Here is a 19,287-nt window from a genome sequence, read left to right on the forward strand (position 1 = left end):
CCATGCCATGCTGAGCCATTCCATGCCATGGCCTGCTGAATCAACAGAAATGCGCTCACCCATTCTAACCCATTTGATCACCCAAAACCAGCCACTTCCATGCCAATCTGTCACGCCTTCCTTCTCTTCTCTAAAAACCCTTGTCCTCTTTAACATCCCCTCACATTCCCTTTATCTCTCTGTCGCTCTACTGTGCTCACACCCTCTCTCTCTCTGTCACTCATTCATTCTGTCTTTCTCTCTCTTAGGATGATATGCACAGTATGATTGATCAGCAGCTCATGGAAAAGCACCAGGAGGAGTGGAGGGTGACCCCCTACTCCCTCGCTGGGTCCTCCGGGGGCCCCTCCAGCCAGTCCTCCAGACGAGCCCATCGCCTCTCCGATGGAGACAAGTGGCTCTTTTCCTTCTTCAAAAAGAACTGAGCGCCTCTGGACTGGCCCGAGTAAGCAAGAGAGAGAGAAAAAGAATAATTCAAATAGAGTGCAGAGGTAGAGGAAAATAAAGGCAAAGACTGAGTGGCAGTGATACACACTATCAGATGGGGGGGGCTAAAGATGTTCAAGGGTCATTTTGCACTTTATCTGTCCCATCATGTCCTACCTTAAAGATGTTGAAACAAAGAGTTAAGGCACTTAAAGAAGGAGTGAGCAACACTGTTAGGGCTCACTCACACCAGTAGTGCTTTCTGGCCGAGAGTACTTGGCACCTCTGAACGTAATTTGAGAACCGAGTGCGCACAGATTTTACATGTGGAAAATGTCGGCAGTCAGACGTCTATAGCGGGTGGTCCCTAAAACACAGTGCACTGAACGATCGACAGATGAACGCTAGATCCACATTAGATCCACATTCAGTGTGATGTGTGCGTGCGTTTACACATCCAAAGGCCTTGGCTCCCATCTCATAAACACCCATTGGGCTTACATATATTTCAAAGAGGACGGTTCCCTAGCAGTGCCGCCCAGTGTCTCTAACCCACTTCCAAAACCCCAGACTGGGAGTGTACGTATACAGTAGGGCTGGCTCCTGTGAACTGCCACATGCCAAGGTGTCTGGGGAGGGTGTTCAATACGGGACTCACCAAGGCGTTGGGGTGGAGGGATTAGGACAGTGGGACAGGGATCTGGGTAAGGGAACATTAATTGAGGGACAAGAACCAGCCTCTGGTTGGGAAGGAGCATTGTTACAGCTAACTCCGACTAACTCCGACTAACTCCGACATGTTCTCAGCTTTATTCATATATTCAGGGATTTACAAAGAGGCCTTATTCCCAATCAATCCAATGGATGGATTTCTTTCGGTTGGTATGCACTTCACAATCATGGTCGTGCCATAGCATTGGTTAATAGAGTTAACACAACACACCAAATGTCCATCCTTGAATATCACTGAAGTATAAATGTATAGATCAAGCCACAGTAAATCTATAAACATAGCACTTTATGCATATCAATCATAAGTTTACCTCAGATACTCAATACGAACTGAGCAACCAGTGCATGACCAAGGGAGAGTTACATTTACCAAGCACTGAATGTATGAAAACCAGCCTATCTAAAGTGATTATAGGACTGTTTCAGGTCCATGGACATTTCTACACAGGCCTCTTGTCAGTCTCTGACGTCTGAATAAATCTCTGGGCCGCTGGCGTTTAGCTGCAGCCTCTATCCAGGTGGACTTTTTTCTACAGTTAGAATGTCACGTTTTGCGTACGTTTGACGTACAAAAAGTATTTTCAAACATTGTCTGTACAATGGCCATCATCATGTATATTCCTCCTCGCTGACCAAATCTTCCGAACTGTTTACATTAGCTTGAGAAAGGAGAAGTCTAAACGGTCTCTCAATACGTCTGCAGTGCCTAACTTTGGCAAGTCAAAGGCATCCATATTGTGCTACAGTTAATTGTCAAATGACCATTAACTGGAACACAAATGTAGATGTTATTGATTTAGTAACCTACTCAGTCAGGTACCACCAATCCAGTTTCACAGGAAAACCTATTGACAGGGCCGACAGAGTGCTTTAGCTATACTATCACAGTAATATAGAAGGTCTACTGCCATTCCCATTGGTTCAAAGTTTATGATAGTGGACACTTCATTTTCAAGCTTCCATAATGGCCAGACAAACAGTCACCTCCAAAATAATTGGCACCCTTGATAAAGATGAGCAAAAAATACAGTATAAAATGAATAATACAAAAATTGTATGCTCAATAAATGTGAAAATATATTATTTTTGTAGTAATACAATTGCTTAGAAAAAAGTATTTTGTTCAAGTAATTAACAAAAAATCTCAAAGATAGGTGTCAAAATTATTGGCACTGTTTTCAATACGTTGTGCACCCTCTTGTGAGGATAACAGCACTTATCATTTTTCTCTAATATTTTATGAGACCATTCCTGCATACAGGATCATTCCAGGACCGTGAAAGATTCATCCACATTTTACAGCAGGTACAAGGTTCTTTTCTGCATATGCATCCTTCATTCGAGGCCAAACCCACTACTGGTGTGCGTGGCCAAAGAGCTCAGTTTTAATCTCATTCGATCCATAGCACCCGGTTCCTATTCAAGGGCCAATGCCATTTAACAAACTCCAGGCATTTACATTTGTTGGTTGCTCTCAATAAAGGAAGTGGCGTTTAATTGTATATTTGGAGACTTGGTGACCCCAAGACGCGACCAAGTTCGGTCATTCTCCAACTGTGGCCCTTGGACTTTTTTGCCTCCCAAACCATCTTCCTCAATGTGTGTAGTACAAAATACACTTGGGTCTTACCAGGCAAGTTTACCACTGTTCCAGTGGTTTTAAACGTATTCATCCATAATAGTGGTATATTGGAGTTTTCAGTCGTTTTTTTTTGTACCATTGCCTGATTTATGAAAGTCAACAGCCATTTGCCTTTCCTCGTGGTGATGGATGACAAAGGGATTTTTACATGTTTGTTACCTCATTTTTCTACCCCAGTGAAACAGGAAGCCATGGAAGGCCACAATACAGTTCCTTTAACTGAGATTAACTTAAACAAGTAGAATGATAATGCAATCTTTAGGGGTGCCAATAATTTTGACACATACTATGTGTCATATGTTCCTTTTTTGCATACAATATAGCTTGGTATTTGTATTATTTATACATGTTTTTTGCTAATCTTTATCAAGGGTGCCAATCATTTTGGAGGTGACTGTATCTGTGACTCCATATTTGTAGAGTGTGTGTCGATAAATGTGATGCGTCTGAACTGTCATGGCGTGTTTAAGAATGAGACTGGCACAGTCCTCTGACCTCTGTCTATGTATGGAAAGTCATATCTAGAGCCCCTGCGCAAACCTATGCAGATGTCTTCTCGCCATCTCAGTTGGTAAGGTTGTTGGTTAGGATGAACCCAAAGAATTATTATTTTTAAAGAGTTGAGAGTAGGTTTGGATGAAATCAATATATTTATAAATGCATACCTTTTTCAATGGAAATCTCTTATTTTTTGTTGTTTTAAAAAACTGTCATTGTTCCTGTATCTTTGTTTTGAGTGTTTACATGCACATTGGGATCTCTTTGGAAAGGGAGGGGTGATGTGGAGGAGGGTGAAGATTATAAGTTCTACATGTGACTGTTCAGTTCTGTCTTTGTAATAAGTCATTCTAACTTTCACGTAATTCTCTGAATGTTGTTGAAGTTTGAGTTATACTCAAGTCTACCGATGTTTGATTCAGAGGTTTTCACCAGGGTTGGGTTCAATTTGAATTGAGAACAGTCAATTCAGGAGGTAAACTACAATTACAATTTAAATAATCAAAAAAAGGGCAGTTATTTTCAATGACTTCTCAATAAACTGAAAAAAAGTTCAAGCTATTTATTTCAAAAGTTTTTACATTTAAGAATTTGCAATTCAAATCATTTCCTGAATTGACTACCTTCAATTTGAATTGAGCTGAGCCAGGCTGCAAAAACAAACTCATTATCTAGATAAAAGAGCGATGTCTGCCTTTCTGTCTGTTGTCTAAGCAAGTGTGGGTCGGGCAGGGGTCCAGGTGGGTCGTTAGCTTACATTTTTAGTGCATTGCAAAATTATAAATTATATATATATTCATTTTTGGGAATGGAAAAACACTTTCAGTGTAAACTTTAACAACTAAAACCAAATAGAAAGTATGTAGAAAAGATAAGGGACCTATATATTTTTTAATAATACTCTAGTCTTTGAGAACTTGGAATCAACAAAATAAAAGCCCCCATTGATTTTTTTTTTATGTTTGAGCATATGAACACAGCATTAGCCATGTCAAAATGTGTAGAATTGCAGAATATTTGCATTAAAAATGGCAAAACATTTCTCTCAGCTCCATGGCAAAATGTATAGAATTGCAGAAAGATTGGCTTTAAAACAGCAATATTCGATTAGGCTCCATGAAGAATTGCAGGAAATTAGTTTTAAAATGGCATTTTATTTCATCTCCATGGCAAGATGTATAGAATTGCAGGAAATTTGGTCTGTATGTTTTTGCACCGCTCAACCCTTTATGGTGGGTCGCGACTCAAAAGACACCTCAATTAGTGGGTCATGAAGTAAAAAGGTTTGGGAATCGGTGTCTAAGCAGCTGTGGTGTTGTATTGATCTGAGAGGATGGTTAAGTGGGTCTAACACCAGGAGCCAGTCAGCTCTGATAGGCACTGACTAGCTGCATGATTATAGTGGATATTAAGCCAACCACACACAGTTAGACTGCAGCCTCAGAACTGAGTGATGACAAGTTATTCTGCATGCTAAATTAGGGTTGGTTGAACATGGATCAAACATGAATTTATATTACGAACGGGGATCAAACAACACTTATGACCAGAATGTAAGTTTTCTCATGTCCTTGTCTTTTCGGAGAGAAAACTGAATTCTGTAGTAATTTGTAATGTAACAGGCCAGAGGTCTTGAACTCAGCCTCATGGCCTGTTGTCACCAGAGGGGTATACTACGAAGTAAGTTCCATGGCTTAGGCAGCTAATTTGGCAACCAAATATTCTGAAATAACTCACACGAAAAATAGAAAGATGAGCACAGTCTAATTAACTTAACCAAAAACACATATCTAAGATTTGCTTTCTTAATGGAGCGGAAAATCAATAGTTATTTTTGGTTGTTTATCAAAGTTAGTTGGTCAATTCATGAATCCTTCTTTGTCATATAGACCGCCGGTGTTCCTGGGCGTGGCCTCTGGTAGAAAAGTTTGGTGTGTGTGTGTGTGTGTGTGTGTGTGTGTGTGTGTGTGTGTGTGTGTGTGTGTGTGTGTGTGTGTGTGTGTGTGTGTGTGTGTGTGTGTGTGTGTGTGTGTGTGTGTGTGTGTGTGTGTGTAAATGGATGGATTTGTGTAAAAAGCAGACATTCCATGGAGTGGAATGCTTGTCCTTATGGGTCATGTTCTTTGGAATTTCACTTCATCTCAGTGTTTGTCCTTTCTCATTCACCAATGACAAACATTGTTTGGGTTGCCAAACTACTTGGAACCTTTGAAAATAAGTCCTTGACCATGGTCATTTGGGGGAGTAAATGTGGGAATCTGTGGGTCTGGGTATGGATTCTTTTTGTATCAGTACACCCATTTCCCCCCTGACTCACCACCATAGGGTAAGAAACATAGCTTTCTGTCAACCTCATTATTGGACAAGCTTCAATAATGACACCGTTGCCATTTAGCCTTCATAAATGAATATGTTACTGAACTTAAACAGCTGCCCCTTTCTCTCCTGACACATTAAAGCTTTTCTGTATGGTAAGGGACTATATACCCTGCTCCAGTCAATCGAATATGGATAATGCACACTGTTGTGAGAGTAATATTTATAAGGTAATTAAATAAGATGACTAATGTAGTCTTGACACTAAAAGGCACGATCTCAGATCACAAGTGAACTTAGTAACATGGAATGGTATGTGATGACACACAGCTGTGATTTGACACAGGTTACATATGCATAAGTATTTACGCATACTCATTCAAATATTGTACATATGACAAACTAGTTTTTCTATACCGAGGACACTTTCATAAAGAGGTACAGAATGTTTATGATGGGGCTGGAAATGTAGAAGAGTATGGTTTTATATTCATAGTAAATTACTATTTTTAATATTTGGGTAAAAATATCCAAAACACTAACTCAGAATGGATTTTTATAGCAATTTTTCAGGGGAAATCATGCATCCAATTAATGTTTCTATATGTGGGGGCCACTGTGAAAAAAATACTTGGGGACAGAAAGTATCTTGGTAGTGTTAGTACTTACTTTGGCTTCTCTCCGTGTATTGAGAAAAACACCATGCCGTCTATGGACAAAACACCATTTACCATGCCACTCATTCTAAGTAAATGAATGATCTACACCGAGTTCATATAGTTTCATTGTGGTCAACAACAAAATAAAAACAGCCAAGACACATTCAAGTGGCACGATTCCTCCATAGTTTTATTCACAAAAAGCAAGAAGTTCAAAAATCAAGGCCAAGCTTCAAATCATTGACAAAAGAGAGCAGTCATTATGTCAAATATTTATTTTTAAAACGTTTATTGATTAAATTCATGTAGGGAAATTGAATAGTACATCTCTTTTCTCCAGTGTACAGCCAACCACTGCTGATAAGTGTGTTTCAACCATAGCACACGAGGCATGTCAATACATGCACAGTTGTGAGTGCATGTTCTATATACTGAATATAAACACATTTTTTATATACACAATGAATAGAAATCATACAGTTAGATTTGATACAATTTCTCCACTGCCTGGCATGCGTCACCCAACGCTCAGATTGTGGCACTGTCACGTGCCCCGCCCCAATGGTCGTCTGGTTAGGGTCACAGATTTCCCAACTCCACATCATGACCACCTCAGCTATCCTTAAGCAGAGGAATAGGTATTCGGGGCCCGGATGTGTGTAGGAGAGGGCTGAGGCCAGGGATTCCATTTCTCCATCACTAATGGTCCCCCATAGCAGACCCTCAAAGAGGAACCTGTCACACCGCCCGCCTGCCACACACTCAAGCGGAACACTGGATAGTAACACTTCAGTTGAATGGGTAACCAGATTGTGACAAGTCCTAGATAAAAACATGACACAACCAGGCATAAACATGTTAAACAGTTCAGAATATTTTGCAAGCTGAAAATCCTGGACAATTTATGAATACTACATGCATGTCAGATAACATATACATACCCCTTCAAACAAAGTGTTTCGTGTTAAACACACTAACCAGTTTGCAACGGTACAGGGTTAGTGCACTGACTCCCATTTTCTGTCAACACAGTCCTGGCACAAACCAAATTCACCCTGTATAGATGATAAAGATGTCCAATATCATTACAATGCCCCACAAGTGACCAAAGCGAAGGGGGTTGAATCCATAGCTGTGAAGAGGTGCTGATATGAGGGTGTTTGGTGCATGGGAATAGGGAGGCCTGTGGCTGAAGTGTGGTTAGAGAGAGCAGCGCTGGGCTCCCCCCCGCTGCCCGAGAGTTACCTAGGCCTTAACCCAAAACGACTACGCCCAGTGGGCCTCTATCACAACAGTCCAACAGGGAGAGCCAAAGAACTCACTTTTCATTCACATCACATATTGGCAGTATCATTGATCAAATAAAAAAAATGAAAAATAAAAAGTGGAAGATTTTCTTTTAAAAGCAAACTTAGTGCACAATAAGACTGCAGTGAGTGGTAGACGGCAGAGCATTGTGTCCCTGGGTCATGGGAGTGGTTCACTGCTCTGACCAGCTCTGAAATCAGGTCGTTGGCTGATCGATCAACATTACTGTAGGACAAAGGGGAGGAGAAAAAGCTTGGCAAAAAAAATGTGAAAAAATAAACTAAGATAGTCACCAATTCTGTCCATTGGATTGGTTGCTAAAGGGTGCCCATCAATCATCATCATCATCATTCCCCCATTAAGTCAAAAACAAATTAGTTCATGATCAGGTGTCTGAAAAGTCTAAATAAAAATGTACAAAACTGTTGTGAATCCCTTCCCTCATACCCCATCCAGTTTTTCATTTTTACCCCTGACCCCCACCCCCAAAAAAAATGTATCATCCGAAAAAGTGAGTCCTCCTCTTCAGGTGCAGAGTTTCACTTGACTCGTAATGTCCCGTGTGAAGTGGAATGACAAGGAGAAAATAGATCCGAATGTAAGAACATTTGTATACGCATATAGAAATCAGAGCATTATGGCCGTCAGTTTTCAGCTTGCAGATCCTTCAAGAAAGGAGGATCTCTTAAATATTGCCCATTGCTGAATTCCAAATAAAACTTGATCTGACTAATATAATCTGTACATTTTTAGTTAAGTCTTCATGATTTGTTTGTTCGTTCAAAGGGGACCGTTTTAATTTCTTTTTTTCATTGTATATTTATTAAATCTATCTTAATTTAGATGCTTGGAGTCCCATCCCGTGTGCCGTCTCTGAGGTGGACGCTGGTGGTCTTTGTGATTGGGGTTGGAGTTCGCTAGCAGCACTTTTTCTTTCGTTTACTGTTCTTGGAGAGTTTGACCACGTCGTTCTGTTGCTGCTGCTGCTGCTTGGCCAGCACCTCCTTCTTGGCTCTTAGCACTAACTCTGTGATGCAGTTAAACATCTGTGGGGAAAAGACAAAAAAACACAGTGAACACAATCAACTAACATTTTTAGGATGAGAGCTTGTTTTCTTTCCCTCCACTAAAAGCAACAACCTCACCTTCAAACCCATGTCCCATGAACAACTCCACCCATTCAACTTTCCACTACTTATACCAGATGACCCCTGACCCACCTCTTCAACATTGATGTTCTCTTTTGCACTTGTCTCAAATAGGTTGATGCCCATCTGCTCTGCAAACTTCTGTGCATCAGTCGTCTCCACCACCTTTGAGTTGGGATCATCGTTCTTGTTTCCCACTGAGGAAGAATACGAATAGGAAGACCATTTGAGCTTTCTCAACTCCAAGTAGGGACTATAAAGCCTGTTTTATTACTTCCCAATTTCCAGTCAGCATTTTCCCAAATTCCTCAATTTCCCCCATTTTTTTGCTCTGAAAATGATGCAGAAAGTATGAGAACCACGTGAACCCCCACACATGCAGACAAATTAATACATTTTTCTAATTACTTAAATAAAATAAAAATGAAATGTTCTACTAAGTTAATCATATCTTTGAATATTTTGTTTTAATGTCTGGACAGATTTCATAAGGCCTTACGCAATGGTCCCTGATGCAACAACACTGCACTGGGTAAAGGTCATTGAAACAGGTGGACTGGACTCACCTAATATTCGACACACATCATCACAGTTCTGGTTGATTTCATGTAGCCATCGTTTCACATTGACAAAGGACTCGGCACTTGTGACATCATATACCACTATGACCCCATGCGTTCCCCTGTAGTATCTGGAGAGAAAGAGAGAGGTCAGCATTTTGACACATATTTCATGTCCACTAGGGGGAGCCCAACTCAAAGAATTGACACACATTTCATGTCCACTAGGGGGAGCCCAACTCAAAGAACTGCCAGAATAAAGGCAACCCTTGAATAAATGACAGAAAGTATATTGAAAGCAAGTTCTTCCACACAGCTGTGGTTCCGGAGCTAATTAAGCAATTAACATCATCATGTTTAGGGTAATGTATAAAAGATTGCCCAGTTGCCCATCATTTTGCCTAGACGGGATCTCAGTGAGTTTCGGGGGGGGGGGGGGGGAAGAAGCCTAGGGTGTTTGTTTCACCAGTTCAACCCAATTGAACACTTATGGGTTATTCTGGAGCGACGCCTGAGACAGCATTTTCCACCACCACTTCATGATGGTATTTCCTTTATTTTGGCAGGTACCTGTATTACAAACACACATGAGATTTTCAATCAATCCCAACAAACTGATGTTAACAAAGCCAAAAGTATGCTTGAAGGACTACCCATTCTCACATGAAGTATGCTTGAAGGACTACCCATTCTCACATGAAGTATGCTTGAAGGACTACCCATTCTCACATGAAGTATGCTTGAAGGACTACCCATTCTCACATGAAGTATGCTTGAAGGACTACTCATTCTCACATGAAGTATGCTTGAAGGACTACTCATTCTCACATGAAGTATGCTTGAAGGACTACCCATTCTCACATGAAGTATGCTTGAAGGACTACCCATTCTCACATGAAGTATGCTTGAAGGACTACCCATTCTCACATGAAGTATGCTTGAAGGACTACCCATTCTCACATGAAGTATGCTTGAAGGACTACCCATTCTCACATGAAGTATGCTTGAAGGACTACCCATTCTCACATGAAGTATGCTTGAAGGACTACCCATTCTCACATGAAGTAGAAATGCTTCGTTTTGATCCCATAGAGCAGAGTTCCCCCAGTAGATGGCCCACGGGACATATTTAGTGATTTGTTCTTGGGCATAAGACTATAAATCACCAGTAAATGAATTCAGTCATTTTAATACAGGAAATCTGTTCAAGTATCCCCACGCATAAATAGAGAGACATATGTGATCATATCCCAATGTAATCAAGGTTTGAAATTATTCTGTCTTTTGTCAAATACTATATCTGTTATTGCGGTTAATGTGCAGTATACAAATGATTTATATCTATGTTCCAGCCCATGACCATCCGCTGAAGGAACGAATCATCCCATGGTTGAATGGAATTGGGGATAGACGCAGACCTGTTCCAATAAATGGCACAATATAACAATAATATACTTCCTTTGGTCGCCCTCTAAACAGCCAACATGAACTGAAAGCCTATTACATATACACAGACTCCACATGCTGCTTGGAGTTCAATAATCCCTACTAGTGTCCTGAAATCATGAGAGCAGGAAGGGGTGTGTCTGAGGCAGGGTAGGGCAGTGGTCGGCAGGAAACCGGAGCTGATACTTATCACAGGAATATGACAGACAGATATACATGGAGGGAAAGGCAGACATGCAAGTAGAGGACAGCCACAGTATTCATGAAAACCTGCCCCCCCCATGTCTGAAAAGTAGGCCACAAAGAAAGGGGGCATCCCCCTTCTGACTGCAGTGCACCACACAATATACAGCTTTCAAAGAGGTGTGTGTGTGTGTGTGTGTGTGTGTGTGTGTGTGTGTGTGTGTGTGTGTGTGTGTGTGTGTGTGTGTGTGTGTGTGTGTGTGTGTGTGTGTGAGATTGCATTGGCCAGACAGAAGCTTTGTCTGTCACACACAGCCCAGCAGTAACGGACCAGTTAGCGGGGCGTTCTGCACAGATGGAGAACCAGAAACACGCAACAGGCACAGGGGCAAGACTCCCAGTCCGGCCACCACACACTCCCAGTCCCTCCACCACACACTCCCAGTCCCTCCACCACACACTCCCAGTCCCTCCACCACACACACAGGCTGCTGTCCACTACAAAGACATATATTCAGACAGACATATGGCAGCTATGGACTGTGACTGACAGACATAAGGCTAAACACACCCTGGCTGGGCTGACCACTGAAATTCACTTAGGCCTAATGAGGCACCATGCCACTACTTCTCCACAACCCAGCAGCACCCGCCCACCTCCCTCCTCACACAGCCAGCCAGGTTTCCAGAAACACACACTGCATTCTGTAGACTTGTAGGAGGTTCCCACAGGAAAACCAGCAGCTCTGTTTGAGGGTAATTCGGCATATTTTCTAGAGGGTTTTGAGAAAAAAATAATACAAATCAAAAGGTTCAAATGCCTCCCTTTCTCAAAACCTTATTTTTTTTGGAGTGAATGGCGGCAAGGTTTCTACTTTCTCCACTGTTTCATAGTCCAAAGCCAAACAGTGTCAAAGACCTGTACAGTCCTCGTCAAAGTCCAAAGGGGTGAATAGTTTTTAGACGCTGTGCTGTCCATGTCAAACTGAGTAGTGTGAGTCAGATGGTTTTAAGGTGCTGTAATGAGGACAAGCTCACAGACCTTTAGTCCACCTTCCTGAGTGACGGCATTCTTGTTCAGAAACACAGACTACTCATCACTACGAGAGGTCGAGAGGTTGAGCGTTTAATCGGCATGGCCGATTAATTACGACCGATTGCAAGTTTTCATAACAAATCGGTAATTGTCATTTTTGGATGCCGATTACATTGCACTCCACGTGGAGACTGAGTAGCAGGCTGATCACCTGTTACGCGAGTGCAGCAAGGAGCCAAGGTATGTTGCTAGCTAGCATTAAACTTATCTTAACATAAACTAGTAATATCATCAACCATGTTGAGTTAACTAGTTTTTCCTGCGTTGCAAATAATCAATGCGGTGCCTGTTAATTTATCATCAAATCACAGCCTACTTCGCCAAACAGGTGATGATTTAACAAGCGCATTCGCGAAAAAAAGCACTGTCGTTGCACCAATGTACCTAACCATAAACATCAATGCCTTCCTTAAAAATCAATACACAAGTATATATTTTTTAAACCTGCATATTTAATTAAAATAAATTAATGTTAGCAGGCAATATTAACTAGGGACATTGTGTCACTTCTCTTGCGTTCTGTGCAAGCAGAGTCCAGGGTATATGCAGCAGTTTGGCCTAACAAAGCCCATAATTAATTTGCCAGAATTTTACATAATTATGACATAACATTGAAGGTTGTGCAATGTAACAGCAGTATTTAGACTTAGGGATGCCACCCGTTAGATAAAATAAGTAACTGTTCCGTATTTCACTAAAAGAATAAATGTTTTGTTTTCTAAACGATAGTTTCTGGATTTTACCATATTAATGACCTAAGGCTCGTAATTTCTGTGTGTTTATTATATTATTATTAAGTCTATGATTGGATATTTTATAGAGCAGTCTGACTGAGTGGTGGTAGGCAACAGCAGGCTCGTGAGCATTCATTCAAACAGCACTTTCCTGACTTTGCCAGCAGCAGTTTGCAATGTTTGAAGCACAGCGTTGTTTATGACTTCAAGCTAATCAATTCCTGAAATTAGGCTGGTAATACTATAGTGCCTAGAAGAACATCCAATAGTCAAAGGTATATGAAATACAAATGGTAGAGAGAGAAAGTCCTATAATTCCTATAATAACTATAACCTAAAACTTCTTAAGTGGGAATATTAAAGACTCATGTTAAAAGGAACCACCAGCTTTCATATGTTCTCATGTTCTGAGCAAGGAACATATTAAACATTAGGTTTTTTTACATGGCACATATTGCACTTTTACTTTCTCCTCCAACACTGTTTCTGCATTATTTAAACCAAAATTGAACACGTTTCATTATTTATTTGAGACTAAATTGATGTATTATGTTATGTTAAAATGTTTTAAAAAAGTGTTCATTTAGTATTGTTGTAATTGTCATTACTATTAATAAAAATAAAAAAATTAATTGGCCGAATAATCGGGTACCGGCTTTTTTTTGGGGGGGGGGGGTCCCCAATAATCGGTATCAGTGTTGAAAAATCATAATCGGTCGACCTCTAATCACTATACCTAATTTCTCATGACAGAAAGGAGAATGGCTGGGAACACTCATCCACTTCAGCTTAGAAAGTCCTCGCTTGAGAGAAGATACCAGCCATAGTTCAAAAAACGAATATGAATTCAGAGAGGAATGTCTTCCAATTCTGTTTTTGCTTATAATTTGTGTCCACAATTGAAAAAAGACAATGACGTGACCATATTCCACTTGGCACATTACAAGAAAAAAAGATGCATCTGACAGCCAGCTCAATACCGGTGTCCCAAGAAACCCAGACTCCACACCGCACAGGAGTAATTATCTGTCAAACATGCAGCCAAAGTACACAACGGATAGAAAATGTGAAGATTGAGAGTGATGGCAAGGACAAGGAAAAAATGAAATTCCATTGGTACAAATTAAGTAAATATAACAAGGCGAAGCAAATCAACGAGGATGATACCCAAGTGAGAGGCATTGAGCTCCAATCTTTACAGTCCTATAATTCTGTGTGACTAAAACACACCTGTTACTAAAATGTGTAATTAGGCTCTGTGGAGAATTCCATCAGTTTCCAAAAAGAGCACAGGTGTTATTTTAAATCTTTGAGAAGTCCTTGCTCAAACCATCTTAAAAAAGTAAAATATCCCCCAAATATCAGTTGACGTGTTAAAATGTTGCATGGTCAATGGGGCATGTGTGAGTCTTGCTAACAGCCCAGTGTGAAAGTGAAAGTGAGCGTTGCCTCTGCCAGTACTTACGTGGAGGTGATGGTGCGGAAGCGCTCCTGTCCTGCCGTATCCCAGATCTGCAGCTTCACCTTCTCCCCATTGATCACCACTGTCCGGATCTTGAAGTCCACTCCAATCGTGGTGATGTAACTACCTGCAAACACACACACAAACAGGTTATAAGACCCAGTGTTTGATTTGCAAGGCAAGCACTCACTGTACACAGTGCGAGTTGGACAGTTGTTCAAATTCAACAGACCTAATGACTCATAACCTGCTAGGTGGGGTTAGGAGTAACATGTACACTTACCTGAAAATGTGTTGTCTGCAAACCGCAGGAGGAGACTGCTCTTCCCCACTCCTGGAAAGGACAGGTTGAGTCAGGTTAAAAAGGCTTACAATAAGCTTGGCAGAAGATGTGATTTCTTACCACCCTTTAGTTATAACAGTTAGGCGACAGAGGTTTCTAGACGTAAGCTCATTTGAAAGAAGATTTAGATTTTTCTAAGTTTGGGTTGTTTTGTAAACATGTTTGCCACTGCCACCAAGGAGTTCAGATTTCCACAGCTCTTTTTCTCTAATCATAAAATGGCCAGGAAGAATAACAGAGGTACATAACCACCTACAACTAGGCTGGTGTGTCTCCTGACCTCTTTGGTATAGGTAAATTAGCACAGTCAGACAGCTAGCCCTTGACAGCAGGCACTCAGACAAATACATGTTATCTAGTGTAGCCTTGTATAAGGACAGTGATAGCTGAACTCTGCATAACCTTTAGTAGGTTAAAGATCACAATAACACAGAGGTATAGTTTTAATACAAATGATGCAGGTCAGGTACAGACCATAACATCCCGGGACGGTTTTGCTAATGACTTTGTACTGTAAACCAATAAGCAATGAGATAACACATTCAGCGAAATCCCCAAGAGGAACAGACAGGTGGCTAGTTAACCATCGGGTGAGTTGGCAAAACTGTCAGAGCTGAATTGTGAGTCCAGGAGGAGGGACTAACAGCTCAGATCAGTTGCTACCGGAAGGTAATGTGATCGTGTCTGGCTGCGGTTGATTGGTCCCGAGTTAAAAGCCCATCAAAAAAACAAATCCCTCTGATCACTCTCTGGAGTCTCGTTCGTTTACCAGACTCAACATTACTGGCAGCTACAAGAAACAGAGATAGTGTACTTTATGTGGGTGGAATATCATTTAAACAATACTGTCACCTGTCAGGTCACTAACAACCACATCAAAGACAAGTACAACTCTCATAAGCCTAACATTCACACAGAGAGCATCTGGGGAATCCCAGGGCTCTACTGCATCACACATTCCTACCTGTTGATGTCCAATCAGGGGGATAATAAGAGTTCAGTCATGCTCTACCAGCTACCCAGACAAAGCAGAATCAGATCACCATATAGGCCATGTCATTATCATCTTTTAAAAATCAGGCCGTTGTATGCCAGGAAAACCAATCTTTGTTTTGAATGATGGACTGGACAGTCTAGTCAGTCAGTAGGGCCGGGACGATACCCGTATTGCGATACTCGATAGTATCATGGCAAGGGAACAAAAACACAGAGCAGATTTTACTTCTTTAAGAAAACAGCCTTACTGTTGGAAACAAATCATTAGGTTGTCATCCAGAGTAACATTTATTTGTTTTTCAAGCTAAAGCACACAATATTTTCCATACAGTAGGTTGTTAAAGGACCAAAGAGTTATCTGCTTCGTGTTGCCATGGAAAAAAATATATCGCAATACTGGTATCGCCCCGGCCCCATCAATCAGTCTTGATAACAGGGATTCCTAATCAATGACTCTGGTACCTGGCATGTCCACATCTGGTCTTACTGGTAAAACATCCCTCAGTGATACTTGGGAAGACTTATCAGTGCAGCCCTGTCTTTTAAGGAGTACTTAGCAGTCATATTAGGTACCTGCCTGCTCACTTGTAAAAACGACTGTCTAAGGCAATAAGCAAAAGCCACACAATACAGTACATGTTATTCAAATCCTCAAATACTATATTTAGGCCAGGTATCAAAGGTGAAGAACAGTAGCCTGGGTGGGTGCTAGTTGGTTTCTGCTTAGTTGTTGTCATGCAAAACACTAGCTACAGGTGAGGTGGACCTCCGTCAGACCAAATACTGGTTATCCTTGACTCATTTGTTCATTGGTTTCAATCTTCCCTGAATCTCATAACAGCGGTACCAATACTGGTTCCAGATTACAGCCAAGGAGAAACAGCACCCGGTGTGTCTGTGATAGTAAAAGGGCTGCTGTCTTGCCCGCTATTGTGATCAGCCAGCTGATGAGATGTGCCAGGACTGGGAGTGTCAATGGCTGAAAGGATCTTTACCATCAAAATGATTGTGGAGTTGGAAATGCAATGTTGTTTGTAGATGTTTTCAGATGAATGCAGCAGTCTTTAGAATTGAAATAAACATGAGGTGGAAAAAACTGCAAATTAAGTGGTAGTATGGTTTTTAATATACCATATATTATGGAATTCAGTCACTTAGTTGGATCTTGATAGTAAAAAAAAAGTTAAATTCCTTCCTTATTGGTATACTAAACGTTAGGCCCTAGGGCAGAGATATTCAACTCTTAAGCATCAGGCTCCACACCTTGTAGGGTTTCTGTTCTACTTGATAATTAATTGCACCCACCTGATGTTCCCGGTCTAAATAAGTCCCTGATTCGTGGGGAACAATTAAAAAACGCCGTGGAACTGGCTTTGAGGTCCAGAGTTGAGTTTGAGGGCCCTATGCTAGGGGATCATCTAGAAATCATTCAGGGCTCATTGTAAACCACTCTGCACTTGATGCAATCAGTATCACATACATATTGCTAGTTTGTCATGGTTAACATTCCTTCACACAGGGAACACGCTGCTGAAATGTTTCTTCTAACTACAAACTATGACAAACCACCCAACGTTAACGAGCCAGCTCACAGCAGGATAACACCAGAGTAGCTGGTTGTCAACTTAAGGGAGGCCAGCTTTCTACCTAGTAGTTAGCTAGCTCCTCGGCTAACAGAAAAATAAAATAGGATCCATTAGCAAACGTTGAGTGGCAAGTTAGCTAGCAAGCGAACAACACTTGGCAAGTTGTAAGAAATAAGGCAAATGGTAAGCTACAATATACATACTTGCAACGCCATAATAACTAGTTACTAAAATATTCCGCTAAATAACTAAAATCTTAAAATGGATGGAATTCGTCCCAGTGTGGCAGTACTAAACGCTATCGTGCAATATCTGGCCTGATCGGCTGACATGCCCAGCCCTGCGATGCACACATCGGCGCAAGTGTCACCGCTCTCTCCCCCAAATATTGCTGTGCATTTTTAAAACTACACATAGTAACGTAGACGTTCACTTAACATGAGTCCAAAATCACGCTAGGAACCGCGACCTACTCTTCTGCGACTCATTGTGTAAATACCTGGAGAGGCCCATTTCCCGTTACGCATCCCCGGTATTCGCTTACCACTGTCACCGATGATGAGCAGCTTGAATAGGTAATCGTAGTCCCTGGCCATGCCGGTAGTTGGTGGGTTACCCCCGCCTTTGCCGTTTACTATGCTCTTCTTATCGACTTGCTGTCCGAACCCTTGGCTTGTCGTACACAAGCACTACCCCCAATATGAATTAGAATGATTACCCCCCCTATACCCAATTGCTAGCCCCCAAGCCGGCGGCTTTTTTCTCTGGGATTCGAGGTGTCAACAATACTTTCCCTGCGCTACAAATAGCCGGAACTGAGTTTCCTTGTCTGGTGGCGGCTGCACCCAACCCTTACACGACCCAGAATCACTGCGCAGACGCACGACAAAGTCGTGTGCCCATTGATGCAGGGTGCTGTTGACTTCAGGTTGGCAGCTTTCCATTTGTTCCCGAATAACTCACTGAGATAAAGACAGATTCAGATTGGATATTCGCCTGTAGTTTTCCTTACTTCCACCAACAGCAGTTAGGGACCGTCAACATAGTGACAAATCATATTTTTCAAATTTCAATAGCTCTTCAACCATTACTCCTAAAACTTCCTAAACTGGTTCGAGCTAAGCCGATGGCATAGACACATTGAACACACCTTTTCTTTGCACTATATTAAATTATTCATTTTAATTTTTGAAATTCAATTGCACCTTGGTCATGTGACCTACACACCTCAAACAAGGTTCATAATGCACACTTAATGGGCCTACACATTGCACACCCTTTTATTTGTCCATTTACATCTCATTTTACATGCATTTTTAAAAGTGTCAAACTTCAATAGCTCCTTAGTCTTATGACCTACAATCCTCAAATTACATTCAGAATATCCACTGAGTAGCCTTTTTGTTTGTCCATTTTCATCTCATGCGATTTTACATTTGTTGTCAATGTTTCTTAATTTCAATAGCTCCATGGTCATGTGACCTACAACCCTCAAACTACTTACAGAACACCCACTCACTACCAATATATAAACGCACACCCTTAAATTCATCCATTTTAATCTCAGGTGATTTTACAATCATTTTTCTTTGTTTTTCATAGTTTCACATTTCAATAGCTCTCTAGTCATGTGACCTAAAACCCTCAAACTGCTTTCAGAATGTCCACTGACAATATTTATATATTCCACACCCTTTTCTTTTGTTCATTTGCATCTCATGAGATTTTACATTAAGTTTTCAAACTTACACATTTCAATAGCTACTTGGTCATGTGACCTACTGGACTCAAACAAGGTTCAGAATGTCCACTGACGACCCTTCTATATTGCACACCCTTTAGTTTGTCAATTTTCCTCTCACACAATTTTACATTAATTTAGTGAACATTAGAAGTTCAATAGCTCCTTGGTCACGAGGTCTACTGACCTCAAACACAGTTCAGAATGTACACTCAGTGAGCCTACACATTGCACATCCTTTAGTTTGTCCATTTCCCCCTCACATGATTTTACATGCATTTTTACATTTCCATATGGCAAATGGATGGCCCCTTACTAGACGTCCGCGGGTGTTATTAAAATAGGCCGACGGCCTCAGGTCGCCCCCCAAGGCCTGGTTTTCCGGGAAGTCAAAAAAGAACTGGGGTCATC

General features: G+C 41.2%; 2 protein-coding genes across 3 annotated transcripts in view; one reads left to right on the top strand and one right to left on the bottom strand.

Moving 5' to 3' along the window:
• The window catches only part of LOC124036194 (BICD family-like cargo adapter 1), a 37,659-nt gene extending 31,117 nt beyond the window's left edge, over positions 1-6,542 (top strand). For both annotated transcript variants that reach the window (XM_046350447.1, XM_046350448.1), the window contains one exon: positions 249-6,542. In XM_046350447.1, coding sequence (XP_046206403.1) covers positions 249-425 — 177 coding nt within the window. In that variant the 3' untranslated portion in view covers positions 426-6,542. The remainder of the gene's footprint in view (positions 1-248) is intronic.
• Positions 6,437-18,052, bottom strand: rab35b (RAB35, member RAS oncogene family b). Its single transcript, XM_046350451.1, has 6 exons — positions 17,680-18,052; positions 14,494-14,544; positions 14,214-14,337; positions 9,296-9,420; positions 8,802-8,926; positions 6,437-8,627 (listed from the first exon to the last, which is right to left on the bottom strand). The coding sequence occupies exons 1-6, from the start codon at positions 17,729-17,731 to the stop codon at positions 8,499-8,501; spliced, it is 606 nt and encodes a 201-aa protein (XP_046206407.1). The 5' UTR covers positions 17,732-18,052; the 3' UTR covers positions 6,437-8,498.
• Positions 18,053-19,287: the final 1,235 nt, after the last annotated feature.

Source organism: Oncorhynchus gorbuscha, linkage group LG05 (assembly GCF_021184085.1).
Source record: "Oncorhynchus gorbuscha isolate QuinsamMale2020 ecotype Even-year linkage group LG05, OgorEven_v1.0, whole genome shotgun sequence".
NCBI classification, from domain to species: domain Eukaryota; kingdom Metazoa; phylum Chordata; class Actinopteri; order Salmoniformes; family Salmonidae; genus Oncorhynchus; species Oncorhynchus gorbuscha.

Coding starts and splice junctions, on each gene's coding strand:
- rab35b (XM_046350451.1), bottom strand. CDS start 17,731: ATGGCCAGGGACTACGATTACCTATTCAAGCTGCTCATCATCGGTGAC. Junction 9,421..14,213: donor TTCCGCACCATCACCTCCAC/GTAAGTACTGGC, acceptor CTTTCTCTCCAG/ATACTACAGGGGAACGCATG. Junction 8,927..9,295: donor TGATGTGTGTCGAATATTAG/GTGAGTCCAGTC, acceptor ATTCTTCCTCAG/TGGGAAACAAGAACGATGAT.